General features: G+C 39.8%; 1 protein-coding gene across 2 annotated transcripts in view; it reads right to left on the bottom strand.

The window, feature by feature from the left end:
* The window catches only part of MKLN1 (muskelin 1), a 187,118-nt gene extending 160,120 nt beyond the window's left edge, over positions 1-26,998 (bottom strand). The window contains exons 1-2 of one of the 2 annotated variants that reach the window (XM_038377144.2): positions 26,866-26,998; positions 12,629-12,691 (exon numbers count right to left, since the gene is read on the bottom strand). In XM_038377144.2, coding sequence (XP_038233072.1) covers positions 12,629-12,691; positions 26,866-26,969 — 167 coding nt within the window. In that variant the 5' untranslated portion in view covers positions 26,970-26,998. The remainder of the gene's footprint in view (positions 1-12,628; positions 12,692-26,865) is intronic. The other variant, XM_038377231.2, reaches the window with a different exon arrangement.
* Between the last annotated feature and the right edge of the window lie 522 nt (positions 26,999-27,520).

Raw genomic sequence — 27,520 nt, 5'->3', positions numbered from 1 at the left:
GGAGGGAAAGGCAGTAGAAACAAGAGTGAAACTGTTTGAGCAGCATATTTCAGAATTCTTGAAGTCTGAGTGTAGCCTCCATTGATTTGGAATCTACCATACTATTCTCTTACTAGAAGGGAAAACATAATGGCAGCAAGCTGTAAAAGAGACTGAGTTTCAGAATATTTTATGAAGTTCCTCTCTCTCTGGGGGAGAGGCATGCATGCAAAATGCAAACAGTGCAACAAAGAAATGCACAGTATATCTCCTATAGCCAAAAAAAAATCTCCATCATCCAGAAACAATCATAGATAAGTGTGTGATAAGAACCATCAGATTATAAAAAGAGGTAACTGATCAAAAAAATTGCCCAGTTTGTTTATGCAACAAACTCTCCTTTGCATATGATTGAGAACCCACACTTCATTAATATGGTTTAGTCATTAAGACCAGGATACAGTCCACCCAACAGAGAAGATGTCGCAGGCAATTTGCTGGATAAAGTGTATTAAAGAGAAGTTGAGCAGTGTGCAAAAGGGTAAAATTGTTAGCCTGAGTCTTGATGGGTGGAGCAATGTCCACAATGTTCCTGTAGTATGTGCTTGTGTGGCAAGAGAAGAAGGGAATGTCTTCCTTACAGAAAAAAATTGATACATCAAGGAATGCACACACAGCAGAATACTTACAAGTAGCAGCAGTAAAAGCTATAACAAACTGCAAAAAAAATTCAAATGTCTAGTATGCAGTTTGGTCACAGACAATGCTGCAAATGTATCCAAGATGAGAAGAAATTTAGAGAGAAGAGAGTCCCAAACTAACAACGTACAGTTGCAGTGCTCGTTTGATGCACCTTCTAGCCAAAGATTTCGGTGTTCCAGAAATAAAGGCTAATGTTGCTGAAATTGCAAAATACTTCTGTAACAACTACTTTGCAGCAGCTGCTCTGAAAAAAAGTGGGAGGAACCAAGCTAACTCTCCCACAAGACGTGTGATGGAACTCAGTAGTGGACTGTTTTGAGCACTAGATCAAGAACTAATCTGATGACAGTTTGTGAACAATATTGTGAAAAAAATAGATGGCACTGTCACAGCCAAAGTTCTCAACATTGGGCTTAAGAGAAATGTTGAACACATGCTGAGTACCCTGAAGCCTATTTTCATAGCCTTGAACAAAATGCAGGGAAATAGTTGTTTTATTGCAGATGCTGTAGAAATTTAGAAGGAACTGAATGAAATCTTAAAAAGAGAAATATGCAATGACGGAGTTAATTACAAGCATGAAAAAAAACAAATGGGACAAGCGCCATCTCCAGCTCATTTTCTTGCAAATAGTCTCAATACTCAGTACCAGGGTCAAACCTTAACTGCTGAAGAGGAGGAGTTGGCTATGACATGGAAATCCAGCAATCATACCTTCAGAATGCCAACTACAATAAATTTCAGAGCTAAGGGTGAACCATTCAAGAAATATACGTTTGCTGATGTTTTAAAGAAAGTCACACCAGTGACCTGGTGGAAGTCACTTAAGCATTTGGATTCCGAGACAGTTGAAGTCAATCTCAATTTTAACAGCAGTTGCTTCTTCTGCCAGTGTAGAAAGAATATTTTCTTCCTTTGGACTAATTGATTCCAAACTGAGAAATTGTTTGGGACCTGAAAAAGCAGGAAAGCTTGTTTTTTCTTTTCCAGATTATGAACAAAACAGGAAACTGAAGGTGAAGATGACGGAGTTAGCTACAGAAGCCAATATTTTAAGTTTCTCATGTTAAAAATTAAATTTACTATGTCAGCCAGGTTGTTTTGTTTTTTTTCTTCAATTCATTTAAGAATTTTAGTTAAACAATTTAACTAACCTGATTTTAAAAAACTTGAATGTTTAACTAAATTCAAGAATTCATATGCTTGTTTTGTTAAATTATTATACGTTTGCTGTTGAAGAAAAAAATCCAGAATACATAACTTTGTTGTTTTAGTTAAATAAAAATTTAAATATGTCTGTCCAGAACTGATCCAGAGAACAGAAGGGTGTGCTGTCTGCCGGGTGCTAAGATACGGGATGTGGAACTGAGGCTGAAGACAGGTTTCAGAGTAGCAGCTGTGTTAGTCTGTATTCGCAAAAAGAAAAGGAGTACTTGTGGCACCTTAGAGACCAACAAATTTATTTGAGCATGAGCTTTCGTGAGCTACAGCTTAAGTGCCACAAGTATTCCTTTTCTTTTTGAGGCTGAAGAGGATCCTAACGGGAGCGGGAAAGAATCCACTGATATTCATATCATTTATTCCCACATGAAGGACAAGATTCTCATTGGAATGCATCAAGGGATACTATGCCAGGCTGGGGAAGGCACTTAAGGAAATTGAGGCTCAGGTGACCTTCAGTGGGATTCTGCCTCTTCCTAGAGAAGGGCAACAAAGGTGTGACAAGATTATGATGTTCAACAGATGGCTCAGGCAGAGGTGCTACAAGGAAGGCTTTGGGATGTATGGCAACTGGGAGGCATTCATGGACAGGACAGTTCTCTCAGGATGGATTTCACCTGAGTAAGGAGGGAAACAGACTTCTAGGATGGAGGCTGGCACAACTCATTAGGAGAGCTTTAAACTAGGAATTTGGGGGAGATGTCCAGGTAATCTCCATGCTGGATTTTAACACCGAGCGGTAAGAAAATGAAGTAAGGATACAGCCATGGGTAGGAGAATGGACACAAGGAGGAAGGGTAGTGTAGATACCAGTCTAATAGGTGATACTGGCAGTAGAATGTCTGGGCCTAATCAGGTAAAGAATGTGAGTGAAGCCAAACAGCAAAAATTAAGATGTTTGTACATCAATGCGAGGAGCCTATGTAACAAAATGGAGGAACTCGAGTTACTGGTGCAGTAAGTGAAACCAGATATTATAGGAACAACAGAATCATGGTGGAATAGTAGTCATGACTGGAGTACAGGTATTGAAGGGTATGTGCTGTTTAGGAAAGAGAAATAAAGGTAAAGGTGATGGAGTAACATTGTGCATCAATGATTAGGTAGAAGAAATAAGTGATGGAATGGATAAGACAGAGTCTGTCTGGGCAAAAATCACTTTGGGGAAGAAAGCTACTAGAGCCTCCCCTGGTACCGTGCTTGGGGTGTGCTATAGACCACCGGGATCCGATTTGGATATGGATAGAGACCTCTAATGTTTTTAATGAAGTAAATACTAATGGAAATGGTGTGATCATGGGAGACTAACTTCCCAGATATAGACTGGAGGACAAGTGCTAGTAATAATAATAATAAATAATAATAATAATAATAATAATAAAGCAGCTCATATTTTCCGGGATACAATAGCTGATGGGATTCCTTCACCAAGTAGTTGCTGAACCAACAAGAGGAGATGCCATTTTAGATTTGGTTTTGGTGAGCAATGAAGACCTCATAGAAGAAATGCTTGTAGGGGACAACCTTGGTTCGAGTGATCATGAGCTAGTTCAGTTCAAACTAAATGAAAAGATAAAAAATCCTAGTCTATTTTTGTTTATTTCAAAAGAGCTAACTTAAAAAAAATTAAGGAAATTAGTTAGGGAAGTGGATTGGACTGAAGAACTTGTGGATCTAAAGGTGGAGGAGGCCTGGAATTACTTCAAGTCAAAGTTGCAGAAACTATCAGAAGCCTGCATCGCAAGAAAGGGGAAAAAAATTCATAGGCAGGAGTTGTAGACCAAGCATCTCAGAAAGGTGATTAAGAAAAAGCAGAAAGCCTACAAGGAGTGGAAGATGGGAGGGATTAGCAATGAAAGTTCAATTATTGAGATCAGGGATGTAGGGATAAAGTGAGAAAGGCCAAAAGCCATGTAGAGTTGGACCTTGCGAAGGGAATTAAAACCAATAGTAAAAGATTCTATAGCCTACAAATAAGAAAACAAAGAAAGAAGTGGGGCAGCTAAACACTGAGGATGGAGTGGAGATTAAGGATAATCTAGGCATTGCCCCATAGCTAAACAAATATTTTGCCTCAGTCTTTAGTGAGGCCAATGAGGATCTTAGGGATAATGGCAGATGGGAATGAGGATATGGAGATAGACATTACCACATCCGAGATAGAAGCCAAACTCGAACATCTTAATGGGACTAAATCGGAGGGCCCAGATAATCTTCATCCAAGAATATTAAAGGAACTGCCATATGAAATTGCAAGCCCATTAGCAAGAATGTTTAATGAATCTGTAAACTCAGGGGTTGTACCGTATGACTGGAGAATTGCTAACAAAGTTTCTATTTTTAAGAAAGGGGGGGTAGCGGGAAAGTGATCCAGGTAACTACAGGCCTGTTTGTATGACATCTGTAGTATGCAAGGTCTTGGAAGAATTTTTGAAGGAGAAAGTAGTTAAGGACATTGAGGTCAACGGTAATTGGGACAACACAACATGGTTTTACAAAAGGTAGGTAGATCATGTCAAACCAACCTGATCTCCTTTAAGTAAAAAAATTTTTTTAGACAAAGGAAACAGTGGATCAATTTTATCTCTATTTCAGTAAGGCATTTGATACGGTTCCACATGGGGAATTATTAGTTAAATTGAAAAAGATGGGGATCAATATAAAAACTGAAAGGTGGATATGGAACTGGTTAAAGGGGAGATTATAACAGGTCCTACTGAAAGGTGAACTGTTAGGCTGGAAGGAGGTTACTAGTGGAGTTCCTCAGGGATCAGTTTTGAGACCAATCCTATTTAATCTTTTTATTACTGACCTTGGCACAAAAAGTGGGTGTGCGCTAATAAAGTTTACGGATGACACAAAGCTGGGAGGTATTGTCAGAGCAGGACTGGGATATCATACAGGAAGGTCTGGATGACCTTGTAAACTGGAGTAATAGTAATAGGATGAAATGTAATAGTGAGAAGTGCAAGATCATTCATTTAGGGATTAACAACAAGAATTTTAGTTATAAACTGGGGACTCATCAGTTGGAAGTAACAGAGGAGGAGAAGGAACTCAGAGTATTGGTTGATCACAGGATGACTATGAGTCTCCAACGTGATAAGGCCATGAAAAAAAGGTAATGCGGTCTTGGGATGCGTCAGGCAAGGTATTTCCAGTAGAGATAAGGTGGTGTTAGTACCATTATACAAGGCACTGGTGAGACCCCATCTGGAATACTGTGGGCAGTTCTGGTCTCCCATGTTTAAGAAGGATGAATTCAAACTGGAGCAGGTACAGAGAACGGCTACTAGGATGATCCGAGGAATGGAGAACTTGTTTTATGAAAGGAGACTCAAAGAGCTTGGCTTATTTAGCCTAACCAAAAGAAGGCTGAGGGGATATCAGATTGCTCTTTATAAATATATCAGAGGGATAACTACCAGACAGGGAGAGGAATTATTTAAGCTCAGTACCAATGTGGACACAGGACCAAATGGATATAAACTGGCCACCAGGAAGTTTAGACTTGAAATTAAACTAAGGTTTCTAACCATCAGAGGAGTGAAGTTCTGGAACAGCCTTCCAAGGGGAGCAGTGGGGATAAGAGTCATATCTGGCTTCAAGACTAAGCTTGATAAGTTTATGGAGGGGATGGTATGACAGGATAGCCTAATTCTGGCAATTAATTGATCTTTGACTATTAGCAGTAAATATGCCCAGTGGCCTGTGATGGGATGTCAGATGGGGTGGGATCTGAGTTACTACAGAGAATTCTTTCCTAGGTGTCTGGCTGGTGAGTTTTGCCCACATGCTCAGGGTTTAGCTGATCACCATATTGGGGTTGGGAAGGAATTTTCCTCCAGGGCAGACTGGTAGAGGCCTGGGGGTTTTTCGCCTTCCTCTGCAGCGTGGGTCACAGGTCACTTGCTGGAGGATCCTCTGCACCTTGAAGTCTTTAAACCATGATTTGAGGACTTCAATAGCTCAGACATAGGTTAGGTGTTACAGGAGTGGGCGGGTAAGATTCTGTGGCCTGCATTGTACAGGTGGTCCGACTGGACGACCCCAATGGTCCCTTCTAACCTTAAAGTCCATGAGTCCATGTTCTCCTCCTAATACAGCATGGCAAGAAAATCCTCTAAATATTAATGATTAACCTGTTGAATTGGAAATAGTTCACCTCCCAATGACTTCATAAATATCTGCTTCAATGACCTTTGGTAAATGAAATAACCAAACAATCATTCATTTTCTGATATAGCTATAAAACTAATCTGAAAATTTTTCAAAATAAATCACTTTAAAAATGTGTAGTGTGTAACTTCTAAAAATGGAACCTACATCTATCTCTGAATTGTGAAGACTATGCATTTAGGTTATAACCACCACCAAGAATGCACTTTTATATAGAAATCCATGATTAAATTGAATCTTCCTGACTAGTGATTTAAACCAATTTGATTTAAATCAAATCCACCCTGTTCCTAGCAGAAATGATCACATACCTAAATAAATAAATGAATAAAAAATAAAATGAAGGCATAATCATTTCTCATCCGCTAATAGCAATGAGACTACTAATAGCATCTCAATGAAAAGGGGGGAAAAGAGTCCAAAAGCAGCAGAATGGTTCCAAAAAAGGAGATTATGGAAAAATCATCAATTATGTACCCAGCAAATTAGACAGAGGACAAACCAGTACTCGGTATTTAGTTATCACTTATTCACTACTCAAAGTCTATTTTCCTGCAAGAGAACAGCACACCGATGAGTACAGCCAGTATTTTTATCAATTTAATAAAATCACCAGAAACAACATCTCCTGGATGGGGTAAAGATGCTCTCTCTAATGTGGTAATATCCTGTTAAAGGGAGATTTGCTATTACTGCACAACTCGTTTCTCTTTAAAAAAAAAGAAGACAACCCTTAGGTCATAATGATCATCATTTTGTTTGATAGTCACATAGCAAATATTTGTAAGGCTGTTAAAACTTCCTAAACAATTTCAAAAAGGAGTAAAATCACAAGAAAAAAAAGCAACGTTTTTATATCTCCCCATCTGTCAGAAGGATAACATATACTGTCTAAAATGGCATAGAAGGATATTCGAGAACTGAACGATGATCAATTCCTGCAACAGTCTAGTGGTGCAATAATTCATTCTTTTAACATTTGGTATATTTCATTTAGTAAATGAACTAGGATTAAGTATTACTCAAAGGCCTTTTCTATAGAGCAGTAAGTAAACCACTACTGGCAAACAGTGATCTATACATTGGACAAAACACCTGCTCACTCATGAAACAGGCAATTTGATTTTAAACAGCACTTAGTAAACTTCCAGGCTCATTAGAGCTACCTAAAGGCCTGTTATGTGATGGGACAAAAATCAATAAATCCAGTCAGTCCTGATGCTTCTGCATAGCAAGCCATATTTTTAAGCTTCAATGTCCACATTTAATGTTTTGGCCCATTTTTATATAGTATCACTCCACCTCCTGATCATTGATTTAAGGGCTGTTTCCCTCAATTTGTAGCAAGTTGCAAGAAAATCCAATTGTTTCTTCCAAAAAATAAAATGAAGTAAGGGAATGTGTGCGCACACATATGCTGTATGAAATGCAAGTGTAATTTGGATACATCCACGTTGAGAGGCATTCGTCCATTGCTACTAAATGTGATTTGACTAATAATCCACTCACTAACTCAAGGAGGTGCAGAAGTTGTGGTAACTGTCTGGTTCCCATACATGGGGAAAGTAACTGAGAAGGGGATAGCATTAATTAAAATTCTTGCTGGCGAATTCCTATCCAACAGTGATACAATGGTTATAAATGTAGTGCCAAATCCCAAACCAATTTCAAAGTATTACACAGATGGATAGTCCGACTCTACATAGTTAAACACCTCAGCGTCTAGGGAATGAGCTGGTGAAACATTTGATTGCTTGACTGCCATATTGGTCATATTGCAGAAGATTCCAGCATGATCATTTAAACAAAAAATAAAAAGTAAAACAAAACCTGGGGTATTTTGTTTTTTACTATCTTCCCCTTTACTCAAAAATCCTTTATGTAGGACAACATTTTCTAATCTGACATTTTTCAGAGAGTTTAGGAATTCCTGGCACGTAAAGAAAATTGGCTTAAAAATGCTGCAATAGCACAAATCTATGCCCAGTTTTTCAGAATCAGAGACTATCAGGCTTGGAAGGGACCCCAGGAGGTCATCTAGTCCAACCCCCTGCTCCAACCAGGACCAATCCCCAACTAAATCGTCCCAGCCAGGACTTTGTCAAGCCTGACCTTTAAAACCTCTAAGGAAGGAGATTCCACCACCTCCCTAGATAACCCATTCCACTGCTTCTCCACCCTCCCAGTGAAAAAGTTTTTCCTAATATGCAACCTAAACCTCCCCCACTGCAACTTGAGACCATTACTCCTTGTTCTATCATCTGCCACCACTGAGGCTAGATCCATCCACTTTGGAACCTCCTTTCAGGTAGTTGAAAGCTGCTATCAACTCCCCCCTCGTTCTTCTCTTCTGCAGACTAAATAATTCCAGTTCCCTCAGCCTCTCCTCATAAGTCATGTGCTCCAGCCCCCTAATCATTTTTGTTGCCATCGGCTGGACTCTTTCCAATTTTTCCACATCCTTCTTGTAGCGTGGGGCCCAAAACTGGACACAGTACTCCAGATGAGGCCTCACCAATGCCGAATAGAGGGGAATGATCACATCCCTCAATCTGCTGGCAATGCTTCTACTTATACAGCCCAAAATGCCGTTAACCTTCTTGGGAAGGGCACACTGTTGACTCATATCCAGCTTCTTGTCCTCCGTAACCCCAGGTCCTTTTCTGCAGAACCACTGCCTAACTGCTCAGTGCCTAGTCTGTAGCAGTGCATGGGATTCTTCTGTCCTAAGTGCAGGACTCTGCTCTTGTCCTCGTTGAACCTCATCAGATTTCTTTTGAGCCAATCCTCTAATTTGTCTAGGTCCCTATGTATCCTATCCCTATCCTCCAGCATCTGCAAAACTTGCTGAGGGTGCAATCCACACCATCTTCCAGATCATTAATGAAGATACTGAACAAAACCTGCCCCAGGACCGACCCTTGGGGCACTTCGCTTGATAGCAGCTGCCAACTAGACAGAGGGAGCAGTGCAGTGGGAGAAGCTGTTTCCGACAGTCTGGAACCAAGCTAATACGCATGTGCAATTATGGCCTTAATGACATAGGACCTGCCAATTTGAGAAATCACATCTGTCCTTCTGTCATATTACCAAAAGTTGGGTCAGCAGATGTGCACAAGCTGAGGCCCCCTCAATGTAAAAGGGAGGAAGTTGTTAGCAGCATGCTATCTGAAAGTGGCCCTGAACTCTGAGTTCACGCCTCCCCCTTCAACTTGTCCAAAATAGCCCACATCTGTCCACTTGCAAGGCATGCTGCAAATCTCATTTATTTTCAGAGAGTTTGGGAAAGACATGGATGGAGTCTGTGCACTAAAGATTGAAATCTCTGGCAGAGGTGGCTTTTCCCACTTACTTTGCTTGGCTTCAAGGACTCTGCTGAATCTGTGTGTGCAGTTAGTAGTTGGTTTGTATTTTATGGGGCAAAAGCAACTAAAGATCAAGAGATTTTTTGTGTTTCATGTATACTTAAATACAATAAATTAATTCAGTTAGCCATACGGGATTAGAGATTTACTCTCTATATGGGAAAGCAGTTAAAGGGCTTGCCTCCACTTAAACTGGTGCCACTGTAGCACTTCAGTTTAGACACTACCTACGCTGACGGAAAAGTCTCTCCCATTAGGGTAGGTAAAGCACCTCCAAGAGGTGGTAGCTAGATCAACTGAAGTGTTCTTCCGTCACCCTAGCGCTATCTACATGGGGAGTTAGGCTAGCTTAAAAACACTGCTCAGGGATGTGGATTTTTCACACTCCTGACCATCGTAGTTAAACCGAACTAATTTTCTAGCGTAGTCCAAACCAATGCAAAAAAGTCACCAATCAAACTCTTGCATCTTAGTAGCCACGTATGCCTGAATTAGTCTTCATTCAGCATTCAACCTGACATCTTATCCCATCACACTTCCATAAATTCAGAAAACAGGACCAATTTCTGTCAAAATTTGCAACCTACACAAGTTTGCATTTTCTTGAGCATTCCTGTGAGTACATTATATGACTTGCAAATTTCTTAGCACTGTAGGAATGGGAATGGGCAAAGCAGGATCAAAGATTTATCACAGCAGCAGAAGCTAGACTATACACTGAAGAATACAGCATAGTACTTACAGTTGCTACAGGTGAAGACGAATAAAGTGAACATACTAAGGGAATTCTACACCATATGACTGTCATACAGACAAAAAGGGAGCATTTTTACCACATGATAGCAGATGCATGTTACCTATTCCACTACAAAATTATAATGGAGACAAGGCACTATTTAGTTTTTTACCATGTGGTAGCTAGGAGAAACTCCACCTGTGGTTGACTTTGGAGTAAAAAATGACAGTGCCTTGTCTCCACCAGGATTTTACAGCAGGATAGTAAATGGGAGTTGTCCCCCCTTAAGATAACTAACTTTTTTTTTGCAGCAAATACATAGCCAGACTATTCACCATCAAAAATAGGTTCCATTTGACTTGCAGAGGTATCACTCATTAGGTCTTCAAGAAGGATATAGAAAAATTGGAGAGGGTTCAGAGAAGAGCCACAGAAATGATTAAAGGATTAGAAAATATGCCTTATAGTGAAACTCAAAGAGCTCAATATAGCTTATTGAAGAGATAAAGGGTGACTTGATCACAGTCTATAAATATCTACATGGGGAACACAAATTTCATAAGAGCTGTTCAACCTAGCAGACACAGGGTATAGCAACGTAACAGGGTTCAAAAAAAGAACTAGATAAGTTAATGGAGGATATTCCATCAATGGCTATTAGTCAGGATAGGCAGGGATGGTGTCCCTAGCCTTTGTTTGCCAGAAGTTGTGAATGGGTGACGGGATGAATTACCACCTGTTCTGTTCATTCCCTCTGGGGCACCTGGTATTGGCCACTGTCGGAAGACAAGACACTGAGCTAGACAGACCTTTGGTCTGACCTAATATGGCCGTTCTTACATTATTATATGACTGGAAGATGAAGCCAGATAAAAATCTGGGCCATATTTCTAGTCTGAATTTATTACGGAGGGGAATTAACTACTGGAACAACTTACCAAGGGTTGTGGTGGATTCTCCATCACTGGCAATTTTTAAAATCAAGACTGGATTCCCCCCCCCCCCACTAAAAGATATTCTTTAATTCAGGCACAGCTATTGGACTTGAAACAGGAATTGACATAAGGAAATCCTATGGCATGTGTTATGCAGGAAGTCAAACTAGACTTTCATGAACAGTCCCTTCTGGCCTTAAAAAATCTATCAATCTATGAAAAATATATCTTTCCACAGTCCCCAAAAATGAGAAAAATCTACATCAGCAAATCCACTAAAGGAGCAAAGAATTAAATGATGCCCCCAAAACATTGACACAAAGGGACCATCACATACATTTCTTCAGTAATCCACTGCTCCCATTTCTCATCTCCACCAACCCAAAAGCCAGTTGGGAAGCACTACGTAAATCTACTCTGCCACCCTCCCAGCCTTGCCCCTCAATCATCCAGGATATAGGATAACCATGTTGTGATTCTGTTCATAAATGTTGGTGATACAATGAGAGCTTTTACCATTTCCTCAGCAATTAACTGATGTAAAAAGTAAAAAAGGGTTAGATTAAAATATGGATTTTTTTACCTTGGAGTTAATTAATGGAAAAATACAAGCAGAATAATTTCAGACTAAGAATTATAGTTCAAATATACTTCCAAGCGTTTCATAAAACAGCAGCACTCACCATAAATTACTAATGACAATATTTAACAAAACAAAGCTAGCACAGTATTTGCTACTACAGCTATTTTAATCCAGAATTGCATACAGACTGCCTCTTATAAAAAAGTAGTACCGTAAGTTTCTGTACCTTATAAAACTTGTGTTGTGACCCAATTATGCAGTTCCTTCTTAAAGAAGGAACCAAGTTCAGCTTCACAGGGAATTTTGTAGACCTATTCCTAATTTCGTATTGATATGAACCAAAACAAATACGTGTCTTGTATTGCTACAATGTTTTTCCATAAACAAACTTGCTGCTCAGAATAGTAGAGCTTGTGCTCACATTTTGCATTACAGCTAAGAGGTTTCCAAGAGCACCTTCAGCACCTCACTAGTTTTTTCTTTTCATGGACCCAAATACATTTACTGTAATTTATGTAGCTTCAAAGCTGTGATGCACTATTAAGCCTATTTACAAGACTTATTTTTAAAATTAATCAGATTAATGAGATTTACATTGTTCTGTGTCACTCTGAATAAAGATGATCATAGTATCAATTTAGACAAAGGGATAACGAATGTTATTCCTGACTTACACCAAATGGAGTTACTCCTAATTTACACCAGCAAGAAAGGAGAATCAGGCCCCTAGAGTCTTTTTTGACATAAGCTCTATCTGTTTGCATTCTCTTAAACCTCTACTAATAGTTTAGGCTCAACACAGAGTCATGACATGTTTAAGACACTACAGGACTGTTTAAGCTATGCACTTCCATTCTTACGTTTCATCTATACAGAAATGATCTCTTGGCATTGTCTGTTGCATTACTATGGTTTTCTGGTAACTTACACCTGGGTGAATCTCCGGTTATTCTTTGCACAGTTTTGTAAGATCTCCAAAGAAGTTGGGCAACTGTCAAACAAAAATATCCATAAAGTAAGTTTTTAATGAAAGCGAGGAAAGAGTTTTAAGACATTCAGCAGTGATTCTGCAATAATGTAGCATTGTTCTTACACAAGCATCACAATACTATTAACATTTCACTACATAGGAAGATGTGAATTCCTGCTTTCATAAATCTGACTGCAGAGCTGTTCACGACGAGAGACTGCTGAATTGGAATTAATTTGCAAACTGGATACAATTAACTTAGGCTTGAATAGAGACTGGGAATGGATGAGTCATTACACAAAGTAAAACTATTTCCCCATGGTATTTCTCCCCCCCACCCCACCCCCCACTGTTCCTCTGATATTCTTAGGTTTCAGAGTAGCAGCCGTGTTAGTCTGTATTCTCAAAAAGAAAAGGAGTACTTGTGGCACCTTAAGTGAGCTGTAGCTCACGAAAGCTTATGCTCTAATAAATTTGTTAGTCTCTAAGGTGCCACAAGTACTCCTTTTCTTTCTGATATTCTTGTTAACTGCTGGAATTAGCCTACCTGCTTGTCACCATGGAAGGTTTTCCTCCTTCCCCCCCCTGCTGTGGGTGATGGCTTATCTTAAGTGATCACTCTCCTTACAGTGTGTATGATAAACCCATTGTTTCATGTTCTCTGTGTGTGTGTGTGTGTATATATAAATCTCTCCTCTGTTTTTTCCACCAAATGCATCCGATGAAGTGAGCTGTAGCTCACGAAAGCTTATGCGCTAATAAATTTGTTAGTCTCTAAGGTGCCACAAGTACTCCTTTTCTTTTTGCGAATACAGACTAACACGGCTGCTACTCTGAAACCACTTATATACTATCTCTCTGCCATAACCACACCTGTTAACATGTACCAGCCTTACAATTCACTCTTAACTCCCCCAAATACGCTGCATGCTCAAGACTTGCCTATAAAGCACTTAGAAACAAACATGTTCAGTAAAACTCATTTACAGAAAACTGATAGTGAAATTCTAAGTACAGTGAAGTCAAATTGAAGTCCCCAATGTGCTAAAATGTGCAAACTAATTCTGAATAAAGTGCATTTCCATCTGTGAAAATATGACCTCATTCTAGGAGTTACCATATTTAACAATCATTTACACTATTTTAAATAAATTGTTAAGATATAGTTACGTTCAATTACAATGAAACTATGGTTGTGTTTTACTTTGTTCAACTGGATTTTGAATTCAAAAAATTCCTGGAAACTAATTTCATACCAGGTTGTCTTCAGCAAAGTGTACTTTGGAAATTTCTGCCACATAGTAAGGTTTGTTCCACCCTTGTTATTTTTACCTGGAGACACGCTTTCCTCTGCTTTGAAATCCGCCTTAATAAATAGCTTGAAAACTCTCTACCCTCTGCAACTAGTCAAGAGAAAATCATTATTCAGGCAAAATATAACAACTCAGGGGAAGAAGTTGCAAGATCCCCTGCCCCCACAAACCACCTTTAAATTTATACTTGACAGTTTTCTTACCAGGTACATCTTCAGAAGTAGTACAGATTAAGGTGATTAATTGATCCAACTCAGCCATGAAAAGCAAATACTTGAAGTAATTTATCCTTACTCTCAAAAGCCAATTTACTCTAATCCAGAGCTGGCTTTTCTTAAATCTTAATGATGCTTTTGTATCACCAATGAAGAGATGGTGCTGGAAATCCAGCAACTCTAAACTTTGCAGAGTACAATGAAGTACTGTAAGAATATCTGTATAATCAGAGGAAAACATTTTGAAGTATTACATGTGCAAAAGAGGAGACCATAAGTAACCAGGAGCTGGAAATTCTTCTTAAACCCTGCAGGTTTTGAACCCATATTGCTAATTTGGTCCCTAAATAATCAGTTGGTGTTGTTACCCAGTAAGAAATGCAGCCATCTTTTTAAGAAAAAGTGTTCCAATAAAAATTTAACCACAGAAAAGACTGATTATCAGATTAACAGAATAAATGGGCCCACCATATTGGATCAGATCAATTTACTAACTGGATCAGTAACTTGTTTCCAATAGCAGCCTGTACCAGATACTTCAGAGAAAAAGCAAGAATCTCTTTGCCAATTGGAAAGTTTCTTTCTGATCTGGTCACTTAGTGGCCAATTCTACACTGAAGTGTTAGGATTTGACTCTAGTAATGTAACTGTATGTCCTCATTATCCAGAAACTGAACATTTTAAAAAAAGTCCTGCTAAGCTCTTGGCCTCCATATACAGCAGCCATGACTGCCAGAGGTTAATTGTTCATTGCATAAAATCGTATTTACTTTTATAAGTTTTAAGGTTTCCACTTTCCAATTTCATTGGCTGTCCCCTTGTTTATCCATTATTGGAAAAGATAAGTAAGCACAACTAACTTACCTTCTCTGAACCCCTCAATAATTTTGTATACTTCTATCATGTCCCCTTTAGTCACTTCCCTCTTTAAAGAGTCTTAATATTTCACGCTCCCCTCATAAAAAAACCTCAAAAAATAATCATTTTTGTGACCTTTCCTTGAACCACATCCATTTCTACTCTTTAGATGAGGTAACCAGAATTGAACACAGCAGTCCTGGTGAGGGCTACCTTCAATTTAAATATGACAATATTTTTTTTATTCCATTCTTCATACATCTGAAGTTTGTTTTTTTTTTTGACCATTGCTAAGCACAGAGCAGCTGTTTTTATTGAGCTGAATACAATGATACCCAAGTCTTTCCTGTGTGGTTACAGTTAGTTTGGAACATAGTGACATTTACAACTTATTTAAATTATTCCTCCCCATATTGACCTGGCATTTAAACACAATGGATTTTCATTTGCCATAATGTTGTCATTCAGTTAGCTTTGCTAGATCCCCTAAGGTTCTTCACACATTTCTAATCTTTAATATCCTAAAGATTACTACTAATTTATTTTACAACAGCATAAAAAAGCCCTAGTAGGGATTGTGGTCCCACTGCACTCGGTGATATATAAATGCAGAAAGTCCCTGCCTCAATGAGCCCCAATCTAGAGCTCTGAACCTGTAAGCACTTATGTTCTCAACTTGAACAGAATGGATAAAGGAATTTTATAGCTAGACTATAGAATAACAGCTAGTCTTTAAAGTCTCAGTAACTTTGTTTCCCTTTTGAATAATGACAGGTTTCAGAGTAGCAGCCGTGTTAGTCTGTATTCGCAAAAAGAAAAGGAGTACCCGTGGCACCTTAGAGACTAACAAATTTATTAGAGCATAAGCTTTCGTGAGCTACAGCTCATTTGCATCCGATGAAGTGAGCTGTAGCTCACGAAAGCTTATGCTCTAATAAATTTGTTAGTCTCTAAGGTGACACGGGTACTCCTTTTCTTTTTTCCTTTTGTAGAAACACACTTCAAATTAAATGTTCTTGATTGTTCTCCAGTTGAAAAAGTATTAATGAATACAGTTACTTTTTATATCAGTTGTATAGAAATGCCTAGTTTTAACAGCATTCTATGAATAATTAACAGATTTTGACACCATGTATTCTGGCCTCCTGTATGACACAGAATATCATTACAGTGATTCCTGCAACAAGCCTAATAAATTGTGATTAAACTAGAGCGTACATTGTAGTACCCATCATTTGGGGGGGAACCTACCATGTCTCTAGGTTTAAAGAGATCCTATCTGGGGAAATTTTTAAGAGCTTCCTGTATCATTCACCAGTGTTCGGAAAGGATCACATGCATGTAAAAAGACAAAAAAGTTAGGGGATTGATAGCAACAATGAAATAGCATTCTGAGAAGTGGGTTACTGACATGAAGGATGATGGCAAAGATAGTGTGTCCGTCAGGTAGTCATAACTAAAAAGTAGAAGTCACTGGCCAGCCACATTGGTCATGAGTTAATAGAAGTGACAATCCTGCTTATGTTCCAGGAGGAGTCTGTTCTAAAGGTGATGAAAATTTCGTTTCCTAAATTTGGATGACTTCATCCTAATCTGAGAAACCAACTGGATGTAGAAAATGCAAGGGGAAAAAAAAAAGTCTCTTTAAACTTCCACCTCGTTTTTGTTCATTGCTTAGCAAAGGAAAAGATCTAATAAATAAGAAATACAACACTTGCTAATGTATATTAGTTAACAATGAAGTCTCTGAAGAAGTGTAATTTAGTAAAACAAGTCGCTGATTAAAGAAAGCAGGTATATATTACCAGAGTATTTCAACAACCTTTCAAGCAGTTAGCTTATACTTTTAATACATCAAATAGGTAAAGACTGTTAGAGAAGAGTTAAAAATGTGTTTCTAAAATGTGTATTGATTTTATTTAAAGTCAGTATACCCCAAATACAAAGCTAACAGTGATATAGCTATGCAATTAAATGGAACATCAAATTGTGCACTAAGCTGATTCAATTAAGAGCATCGAGGGGGATATTTTCCTAAAACCACTCACTATTTCCGCTTCTTTTTAACTTCAGCCTTCACCTATGTTAACACTTGGTAAATATGTACATTTGTATCAACACCTTTATTACTTTAAATTTATACTAAAATATTTATACTGTAATTTAGTATAAACAAGCTTGACACATGCCCCACTTGCTCAGAGATAGGAGAAGGCACTCTGGTTCTGCATCCCACACAGTCCTTTTTCAGATCATTAAACAAACACCAGAGTATCCAATTCTCTCAGGCTTACAGACTTGTATAGCACAAGTGTTAACAATCAGGTCCACCATATGTGACTAATCCCTGTTCCTCCTGGCTAGTGAAAGTTCTCCTCAGACCCTTGCCGCCCCCCAAAAAAGACTGTAAATATTTCCTTCTAAGAGAAAATGCTACCTCCCACCTTAAAGCAACTGTATTTTGCTAGTCCTAAAGAAATTAGTACTCTGCACAGGTAACCTTGGCTAATTACCACCTTATGTTAAGCTTCACCTTCCTATGCCATCTTCTTGATTAGCTTGCTTACAATCATCTCCAGACCTACTTAACATGCTCCACAGCCTTGGAGCCATCTCAGTCAGGGTTCAGGCCAAGGCATGGCATAGACATTACTTGTTGCCCTTGTGGACGATACCCTCCTGTCCACAGAAATGCATACTTAACCTACTGGGCCTATATGTGGCATTCAACACAGCTAATGACCATCACATTCTTCTATCTCCCTTCAAGAAACTATAAGCATTCATCCTAAAATTGTCAGAATCTTCTCTCTCAGACCAACCCAGACAGATGTGATGGGAACTGTTCCAACACTCCCAGAGCATTCATCTACCAAGTTCAGCAAAGCTCTACCCTGTCCCTCATCTTACTGCAGAAACTGTAAGACTTGGGAATCTGGCAAGACTCTACAGTCTAAAATGTCAGCAATATGAAGATGATGTCCAGCTCAACACGTCCTTCAAATCAGATGTAAGCATCACTATCTCTTAGACTTCCCAATGCCTTGAGAAGACCCCCCACCCCGGTTAAAGTGAACCCAGGCAAGGCTGATGTGTGGAAAAGGCAAATTCTGAAGAATTTGCCTACTCCATAACATCCCTTTCTATCAACAGCATTGGCCCACTGATAATGATGCTGCTTGCAGCTTTGTGAAACTCCCAGACCCTTCAGTGCTTTTATTTAGTTTTTCCATGGATGGGACCTCTCTAAAATTTTTCAATTCCTAGGTTACTCTGAAATATTCACAAAGATAATCTTTAAAATGTTTTTGATCTTATAAATATCAGGTTCGAACTTCAGTCTGTGACTGAGAACTTTACCAAGTCTAAAACAGAAGTTATAAAAATCCTGTGTTTTAATAGGACTACTAGGAAACAATAAATCAAGTTCTAGAGCTGTCGGGGGGGGAGGGGAGGGAAATGGGTGGAGTCACTGGAGAGAGCAGGGCATGACTAATGGGCAAAATCATTTTTCATTGGGTGTTGAAAAGAAGGAAGAGGGTAAGTCCTGAACTATTAAAAGCACATTGTTTGATAGAATCTAAGAACAACTTCAAGGTGAGTTGTGCACCCAATAACGTGATAAGGCTCACTAGCTCATCTTATTTTTCAGTAGTCAGTGTCAGAATTCACTTTATGGTTGTTTCTGATTCCAACAATAAATGTTAAAGCTGCTGATCAATATTGAAAGCAGATCATTAGTGCATAGGGATTACCAGACATTATCAAATAAATAGTGTGTGAATTTATCGGACTCTGTGTTCAAAATTGAAGGAAGAAGAAATAAAAACACACTTTCTAAAAGTAAAATGTAAATATTGACAAAAGCTGGTAAGTAGCAAGATGGAAGATGTTCATTCTTGTATCAAGTAAAAAAAAAATAATCAGTTGCTCTGGATAACTCAAAGGTCAAATTCATTATTGAAGGAAACTTGTCTATTGACATAGAAGACCACAACACAGAGTTTTTGATGACCTAGCAAGGGATATGCCACTATCAAAATATTGCCAGGATGATTTAAGAAAAAGTGTCTGGTTCCAAGTTTCCAGTAGTAATTCCATGCCAGCTGCATTCAGGAGTGGTCTCCATTCATCTTCAACACCCTAAAGTACAGTAAAGATTAATCAGTAATTATGCCATTAAAAAAAAAGACTTGAACTTCGAGTTGCAACTTTTTTATAACCTTCAGTGCAGCACACACAAAAAATCCATTTATTTAAATTGTTCAGACACTTTGCCCTGGATATACTCTTCCAGACTGATTTAAACTTGCTGGTTCACTACTAGATGCAGCAACAGAAAAGCTAGGGAAAGAACCGAGGAATAAAAGAATCAGGTACACTAATGCACATCACTTGCTGAAAATGAGAATTGACCCAGTAAGTATTATACAATCTCTAAAGGGAAAAAGTGTTCCTATTTAATAGAAAAAAGAAAAGCAGTACTTGTGGCACCTTAGAGGCTAAAATTTATTTGAGCATAAGCTTTCATGAGCTACAGCTCACTTCATCGATGAAGTGAGCTGTAGCTCACGAAAGCTTATGCTCAAATAAATTTGTTAGTCTCTAAGGTGCCACAAGTACTGCTTTTCTTTTTGCGAATACAGACTAACACGGCTGCTACTCTGAAACCTGTATTTAATAGAAGTGATTCTATACATTAGAAGGAAAACCTCATTTGCATACAAGTTGCTGAAGATGCCATCCAAGAGTGCCGACAGAAGCATAATATGGTCTTTTATTTACTCTGAAAAGAAAAATGAAATAAGGATGAAAATTTAGGTACAACCATCTAAACTTCTGACACATGAATGGAGAGCACACTGCAGCTCACTGAGAAAGTATTAAGACCTAAAGTGATCTAAAGCACACTATGGTGGTTCAAACAAACATTCTTCTACAATTGCCATTAGCAGCATAATTGATTGAAAGAGGGCAGATGGATAGTTAAAATACAGAGACACTCAGGAAAATTGTTTCTCTACATCTGCATCCAACTGTCATTAAGTATGTTGACATTTGCACTGTGTACAAGAATGACTGATCAAAATGTAGCATGCTTTTGACCTAATGGATTCTATATAACAGCACTAAACATATACAGTAGAACCTCAGAGTTACAAACTGTTCAGTCAACCACACACCTCATTTGGAACTGAAAGTATGCAATCCAGCAACAGCAGATATGGAAAGTAAGTACAGTACTGCGTTAAATGTAAACTACTAAAAATATAAAGGAAAAGATTTAAAAAAGCTTTAATAAGGTAAGGAAACTTTCTGTACTTGTTTCTTTTAAATTAAGATGACTAAAAGCAGCATTTTTCTACATAGTAAAGTTTCAAAGCTATATTAAGTCAATGTTCAGCTGTATACTTTTGAAAAAAAACCACACCTAAAACATTTTGTTTAGATTTAAGAACATGTCAGAGTTACAAACAACCTCTATTCCAGAGGTGTTCGTAACTGTGAGTTCTACTGTAAAGCCAACAAAGGCATTTTCAGAAGACCTGACAGACTGCAATCTGATGACACTACTGTTGCAGTCTGAATGGAAATCTGCTTTCACCTAATAAGCAAACAACTGGAACTACTTAAGGAAAGTCCCAAACAAGCTTCAGGAACTTCTCAAACTTAGTCTTGACTGATCACAAATCAAAGATTGAGTCCAGAACAGGAATAAAAAGTTAATTTGTGACCAATGGAACATAAGTGAGTTCCTCCTTCTACCATTTAAAATTAGAATACAAATTTCGACTCAGTCTAAAAAGCAGCTTGTCACATCAGTTATTTAGAAAAACTGTTGAAATAGGACAACTGAATTCAGAATGTTACCAGTTTTCAAAAAAGAAAATGGAAAGCCACTCCAGCCAGCTCAGAATCAAGAACATTCTTCGCACTTCGACTGTTCAGATCAAAATTTAATAGGTTAGATTGCGAAAAAGCAAGTATATCCATATCCAAGGGTAAACACAATAATGATAAATAGTTTACTCGAGGGGAATTCTGCACCAAAAATTAAAAATTCTGCATATTTTATTAGTCAAAATACCACAATATAATCACACCAGTTTCAATTATTTTGATAATTTATTTCAAAATAACTGTCAGCAAATATGACTAACAATAAGGACAGAGAAAAAGATTCAGGAAATGTTTTTTGACAAATAGATTCCTTACTAGGCATAGTAATACAGAACTTTGAGTAATAATTTATTTAAATTACAAGACAAACATATTTCCCGCAACCTTCAAAAGCACTGCAAAGTCTTGGGGGAGTCAGAGGTAATGGAGGAATTGAGGGAGGAGGAAGTAATTGCTGGGAAGGATCCTGGGAGTGAACCTGGAGGACTGTTGGATGGGTGAGAAAAGTACGGAAAAGTACCTGATACGGTAGATGAGCCAGGCACCCTCTGTTCTGGTGCCACAGCAACCACTGGTGGGCAAGAGGCATAACTACAGCACCTTGCTATCAGAAATTTTTTTTGGGGGGAGGGGCGCCACAGAAAATACAATCAGCAGAGGACATGAATTCTGCGCATGTGCAGTGGTGCAGAATTCCGCTGGATTAAAACAATTCTGGACAATATACGCAGTTGTGTCTGAGGAATATATATGCTTATGAAGTGAAACAAAGTACACCTTTTCTGTTTCACTTAAAAACCCTGAAGGGAATTTTCCAGTTTTATTGCTTTACAGAAAAAAAATATTGCATTTTTAGGGGTGGAAAAAATTCACAACAAACCAGTCATCAACATGAGACAACCCTTTCTTCCAAGGGGGCTGAGCCTGCCAGCTCTTTGGCAACGTCAGTCTACAGTGAGTCAGAGCAAGAAATGGAAGGAAAAACTGGATTTTCCTTCTTGTCTTGTAGGTATCAAGCTACTTCAGCACCATAAAATGATGGCTAAACTAGGCACTATTTGGAGGTTCAGGCTGCTATGTGCTAGAAAGATAGCCCCAGTGGAATACACTTATGGGACATTAAAAGGTACCAATGTCTATATCCCCTTCTTTTCACATACTGTATTTAATACACACCAGGATGTACTCCCTTAAAAAGAATTTTCAACAAACCCAGCTCAGATGAATTGTGACCGAAGTCATTACAATCAGATGGTTGTTTCTGATTTATGCAAAGTGAGTTAGTGGTCCTTAGTGCCATTTGAACCTTGCTGGTATTTCAGTCCATGCTTTCACTCTACCCAAGCAGTTCATACAGATGAACAAGATGGGGAGGCGAGAGCTATGGAAGTGGAGGATCAGATGCTCAGCACAACTCTCCAGGAGCAGCCTCATCCAGTTGAAATAGCACTAAGATTACTTCAGTCTATCTTGCTACTCTCTGCCACATCTGAGGCAGGACAGCAGAATTCCATGATTGATCTTATCAAATCCTACAAAGTGGTCCAGCAATGAGTGTATGAATTTGTTCTAGACTCCATTTTCCTGTCAACAGCTCATAACTTTCCCAAGAACCAGAATCAATGACATGATTCCTGGATTTTTGAAGCCCTCGATGCTGCACATGGAGTTCTGAATAGTAGCAGCAAAAGTGTCCTGAACATCATTAACTTCATTTGACTGCTTGGGAAACTCAGGAACAGCTTTATAAGATGCTGGAGCTGTCATCCTGCATATTCAAGAGATTACTTCCTTGGGTGATATTTGGAAGTTTCTCTATAAACACAGACTAAACCTATTTTTAAAGAATCTGAACTCAGATTCTGCAATAACTAATAGTTTAGCAACCACCAATCTACAACAACCAACAACAACAAAAAAACCAAAGTCCCCAGAGAAGATGTCCCTATTGTCAATGCCAAACAGGTGAGTAGATTGCCAAGTACCGGCTGTACTTCCAGCCTCTTGGCCCAAGCCACATATTAACAGAAAGCAACCAGAGAGTTATTTGAATGCTACCTATAAATATTTGTGTAACATTCAGGGAGAATACCTAGAATCATGTTAACTGTTTAAAAATTAAACTTCAGTTCCAAGCTTTCTACATTTTATCCACTTAGCAGTTTAAGTCAACAATGGATTCAGCTCCCCACTAGCATTCAAAAAGTTGTCGCTAGCAGGGCTCTAGCTGGCCAGCAAGGATAAGGATTTTGCATTTCATAATTTTGTTTCGCATTTAAAATCATGCTGAGTACCGAAGGTGAGTCACTAAACCATGGTTTTGTTCGTAGAATCCAGGAGAGATGGACAGAAGAAATCCTGTCCACACTAATACTTCACCACAACTGTAGTAAGCCTGGTTCTACTCCCAGTGACAGAGCTAATCATTTTGGGGAAACCAGCATTAATTCAATCCATAACACAGTAGTACATAGTCTCCTAGCATGCTCCATTATGGTTCAAATAATCCAGATTTACAGTGTAGGCAGGACTGGACCATGTTTTAACTGTGGGATCTAGCAACATTTCTGGACCATAATTTGGTCTGGTCCTGTCTACTTTTAAAACAAGCCACGTTTTAACTGTGTCAGGGAGTACATCCTGTAACTGCATCATCTCCACTCCCAAAGGATTTTTTCAAAATTTCAATACTCCTTCCCATGCTGCTTCCACTTAACATTTCTCCATTTAAAGAGTAGCAGAATACATTAGCCTGCAGCCAAGGGAAATTACTGCTCCTCGCCTTTACATTTGGTATCATGTTTAAGTTAAGTCTCCAAACAGTTAGTGTGAAATCATCAAGTGACGTGTTTAAGTGCCTTACCACTAGGATCATTCTCAGCCCAACTATTCAATATTTATCAACTATCTGGAAGAAAATATGCAAACTTTAGCAGCAATGATTTTATACAACAGAAAAATTACGAGAATAACTATAAGGATGTGTCACCTATACAGAGTAACCCAGATTGCTAGTAATCTGGGCACACTAAAACACACACTTTAATTAGGGCTGTCGATTAAGCGCAGTTAACTCACATGACTAAATCAAAAAAAAAAAAAGAACTGCGATTAATCTCGCTGTTATACAATAGAATAGCAATTTAAATTAAATATTTTTGGATGTTTTTCTACATTTTCAAGTATATTGATTTCTATTACTGCATAGAATACAAAGTGTATAGTGCGCACTTTGTTTTTTATTACAAATATTTACTTAATAAAAGAAATAGTATTTTTCAAGTCACCTCATACAAGTGCTGTAGCCATCTCTTTGTCATGAAAGTATAACTTACAAATGCAGATTTTTGTTACATAACTGTACTCAAAAACAAAACAATGTTAAAGTTTAGAGCCTACAAGTCCATTCAGTCATACTTCTTGTTCAGCCAATCGCTAAAGACAAACGTTTACATTTACAGGAGATACTGCTGCCTGCTTCTTATTTACAAGATCACCTGAAAGGGAGAACAGGCATTTGAATGGCACTTTTGTAGCCGGTGTTGCAAGACATTTTTGTCCCAGATATGCTAAACATTCATATGCCCCTTCAGGCTTCAGTCACCATTCCAGAGGACATGCTTCCATGCTAATGATGCTTATTAAAAAAGAATGCATTCATTAAATTTGTGACTGAACTCCTTGGGGGAGAACTGTATGTTTCCTGTTCGATTTTACCGCATTTTGCCATACATTTCATGTTATAGCAGTCTCAGATGATGACCCAGCAAGTTTGTTTTAAGAACACTTTCACTGCAGATTTGACAACACACAAAGAAGGTACCAATGTGAGATTTCTAAAAATAGCTACAGAACTGGACACAAGGTTTAAGAATCTTAAGTGCCTTTCAAAAATCTGAGAGGGACAAGGTGTGCAGCATGCTTTCGGAAGTCTTAAAAGAGCAATGCTCAGATCTGGAAACAATAGAACCCGAACCACCAAAAAAGAAAGTCAACTTTCTGCTGGTTGCATCAGACTCAGATGACGAAAATGAACATGCGTCGGTCCGTTTCTGCTTTGGATAATTATCGAGCAGAACCCGTCATAAGCATGGACACATGTCTTCTGAAATGGTGGTTGAAGCATAAAGAGACATATGGATCTTTATCACATCTGGCATGCAAGTGTCTTGCAATGCCAGCTACAACTGTTCCATGCGAATGCCTGTTCTCACTTTCAGGTGACATTGTAAACGAACAGCATTGTCTCCTGAAAATTGAAACCAAACCTGTTTGTCTGAGCGATTGGCTGAAATAGGACTGAGTGGACTTGTAGGCTCTAACGTTATACATTGCATTCAAAAATAAAACAGTTTTTTTGTACATAATTCTACATTTGTAAGTTCAACTTTCATAAAAAAAGACTGCACTATAGTACTGGTATTAGGTGAACTGAAAATTATTATTTCTTTTGGTTTTTTACAGTGCAAATATTTGTAGTAAAAAATATAAAGTGAGCACTGTATACTTTCTATTCTGTGTTGTAATTAAGAAAAGGAGTACTTGGGGCGCCTTGGAGACTAACAAATTTATTTGAGCATAAGCTTTCGTGAGCTACAGCTCACTTCGTCAGATGCATTCAGTGGAAAATATAGTGGGGAAATGCATCTGATGAAGTGAGCTGTAGCTCACGAAAGCTTATGCTCAGATAAATTTGTTAGTCTCTAAGGTGCCACAAGTCCTCCTTTTCTTTTTGCGAATTCACACTAACACAGCTGCTACTCTGAAACAAGCCTTACAAAAAGAGAGAGTTTAGTCTATATGGCTTATCAATGGGAAGGTGAAGAGCTGAGTTGGTCACAGCGTAGGAGTACACACATAGAGCAGATACCTGACACTAAAGGAATCCAGACTTGCAAAAAGCATAACCAGATCCAGTGGCTTGAAGTTGAAGTAAAAAATTTAAACGGGAAGTAAAACACTTCAAAAAAAAAAAACCTGAGTAAAGGTAATTAACCAATGGAAACAGAGGAAAGGATGAGACCACTCCATCACTTAATGTCTAAGTGAAGAGTGGAGGTCAGTCTAGAAGACACGCTCACGCTCAACCAGAATGTAACGACCAGTTTCATGCAGCTGGTCAGATTGCTTACACACAAGGGCACTTTACAGAGAACCACAATGGTCACTCTGGCCTTAAAAATCTGTGAAAATTCACAACTGAACCGGCACACAGTGGACACCACCAAGAATAAAACCAGGGCATACTATTTACATGGCACTTACCAAGTTGACGCCTTTTACTGTCAACAGCCATCAGACTTTAAACAGGTCATAACTAGTGGGCAGGGCGACCTAGATTCGCATCCACCGAGATCTCCCCACTTCGGTATGAATTAACGAGGCTACGCGAAGAGGGCAAAAGGCAACTTCGAGCTCCCATGCGTCAAGCCGGGATCAAACCTTAAAAGCCCGCTTAAAAGAGCTGACCCCACGCACACGCTTTAAACGGAGGAACAGGCCACACTAACGCCGAGCGGCACGGGGGGGAGGGGGGGGGGCACCAACCCTCGCCCGCAGGCTTGGCCTTTCGGAGGCTCGGCGAGCGGGGGAAAGGACAAGGCCACCCAGGGGGAGGAAGACGAGCGAGGTTCCCCGGAGAGAGGATCAGGCCACGCCCTTCCCCGGGTTAAAGCTCCTCGTCCTCGTCGTGCCCCTCCCCGCCCCATGCCGGTGTCGCCGCCGCCTCTCCCCGCAGGACACCGGCGCCCGCGGGCCCCCCAGCGGCTAGGGGCAAGGCGCAGGCCGCTCGCAGCCCGGGCCCACAGAGCTGACGCTGGGCCGCCGCCCCGCCTGGCCCCCGCCTCGCCGCCCCCCCCGGCCCTGCCCCCGGGGCCCGCGCAGGGCCGGCGGCGGCTCGGACACTCACTCGGGCAGGTAGGTGGAGGAGAAGCTGCTCCAGCGGTGCAGGGTGTAGCCCAGCACCCGGCTCTCGGGCCCGGCCGGCCCCGCCGCCGCCGCCGCCGCCGCCATCTTGTCAGCAGCAGCCGCAGAAGGGGGAAGGGAGGGGCCGCCGCTCTTAAAGGGGCCGCAGCCCGAGGGGAGCCGAGGGCGGGCTGGGCAGGCGAGAGACTCGCGGCTCGGGCCACTGTCCGTCTGTCCGCCCGGCAGCCATTGCACAGAGACAAGCGGGCACACAGGACAGACCCGCTGCAGACAGACAGACGGGCAGAGATTGCCCACACACTCAGGCCCGCGGCAGACAGACGGGCGGACACTGCAGACAGAGGTTACAGACCACCAGACAGGCCCACTGCAGAATGAGGGACAGACACTGCAGACAGACACGCTGCAGAGAGACAGGCAGAGATTGCCAACACAGTCAGACCCACTGCAGACACAAATTACGGACCACCGGACAGACCCACTGCAGACAGACGGGCAGAGATTGTGGACACAGTCACACCCACTGCAGACAGACATTACAGATCACCAGACAGACCCACTGCAGACAGACATTACAGATCACCAGACAGACCCACTGCAGACAGACATTACGGACTATCAGACAGACCCACTGCAGA

Source organism: Dermochelys coriacea, chromosome 1, assembly GCF_009764565.3.
Source record: "Dermochelys coriacea isolate rDerCor1 chromosome 1, rDerCor1.pri.v4, whole genome shotgun sequence".
Lineage (NCBI taxonomy): Eukaryota > Metazoa > Chordata > Testudines > Dermochelyidae > Dermochelys > Dermochelys coriacea.
This window is presented reverse-complemented; position numbering and strand designations above follow the sequence as displayed.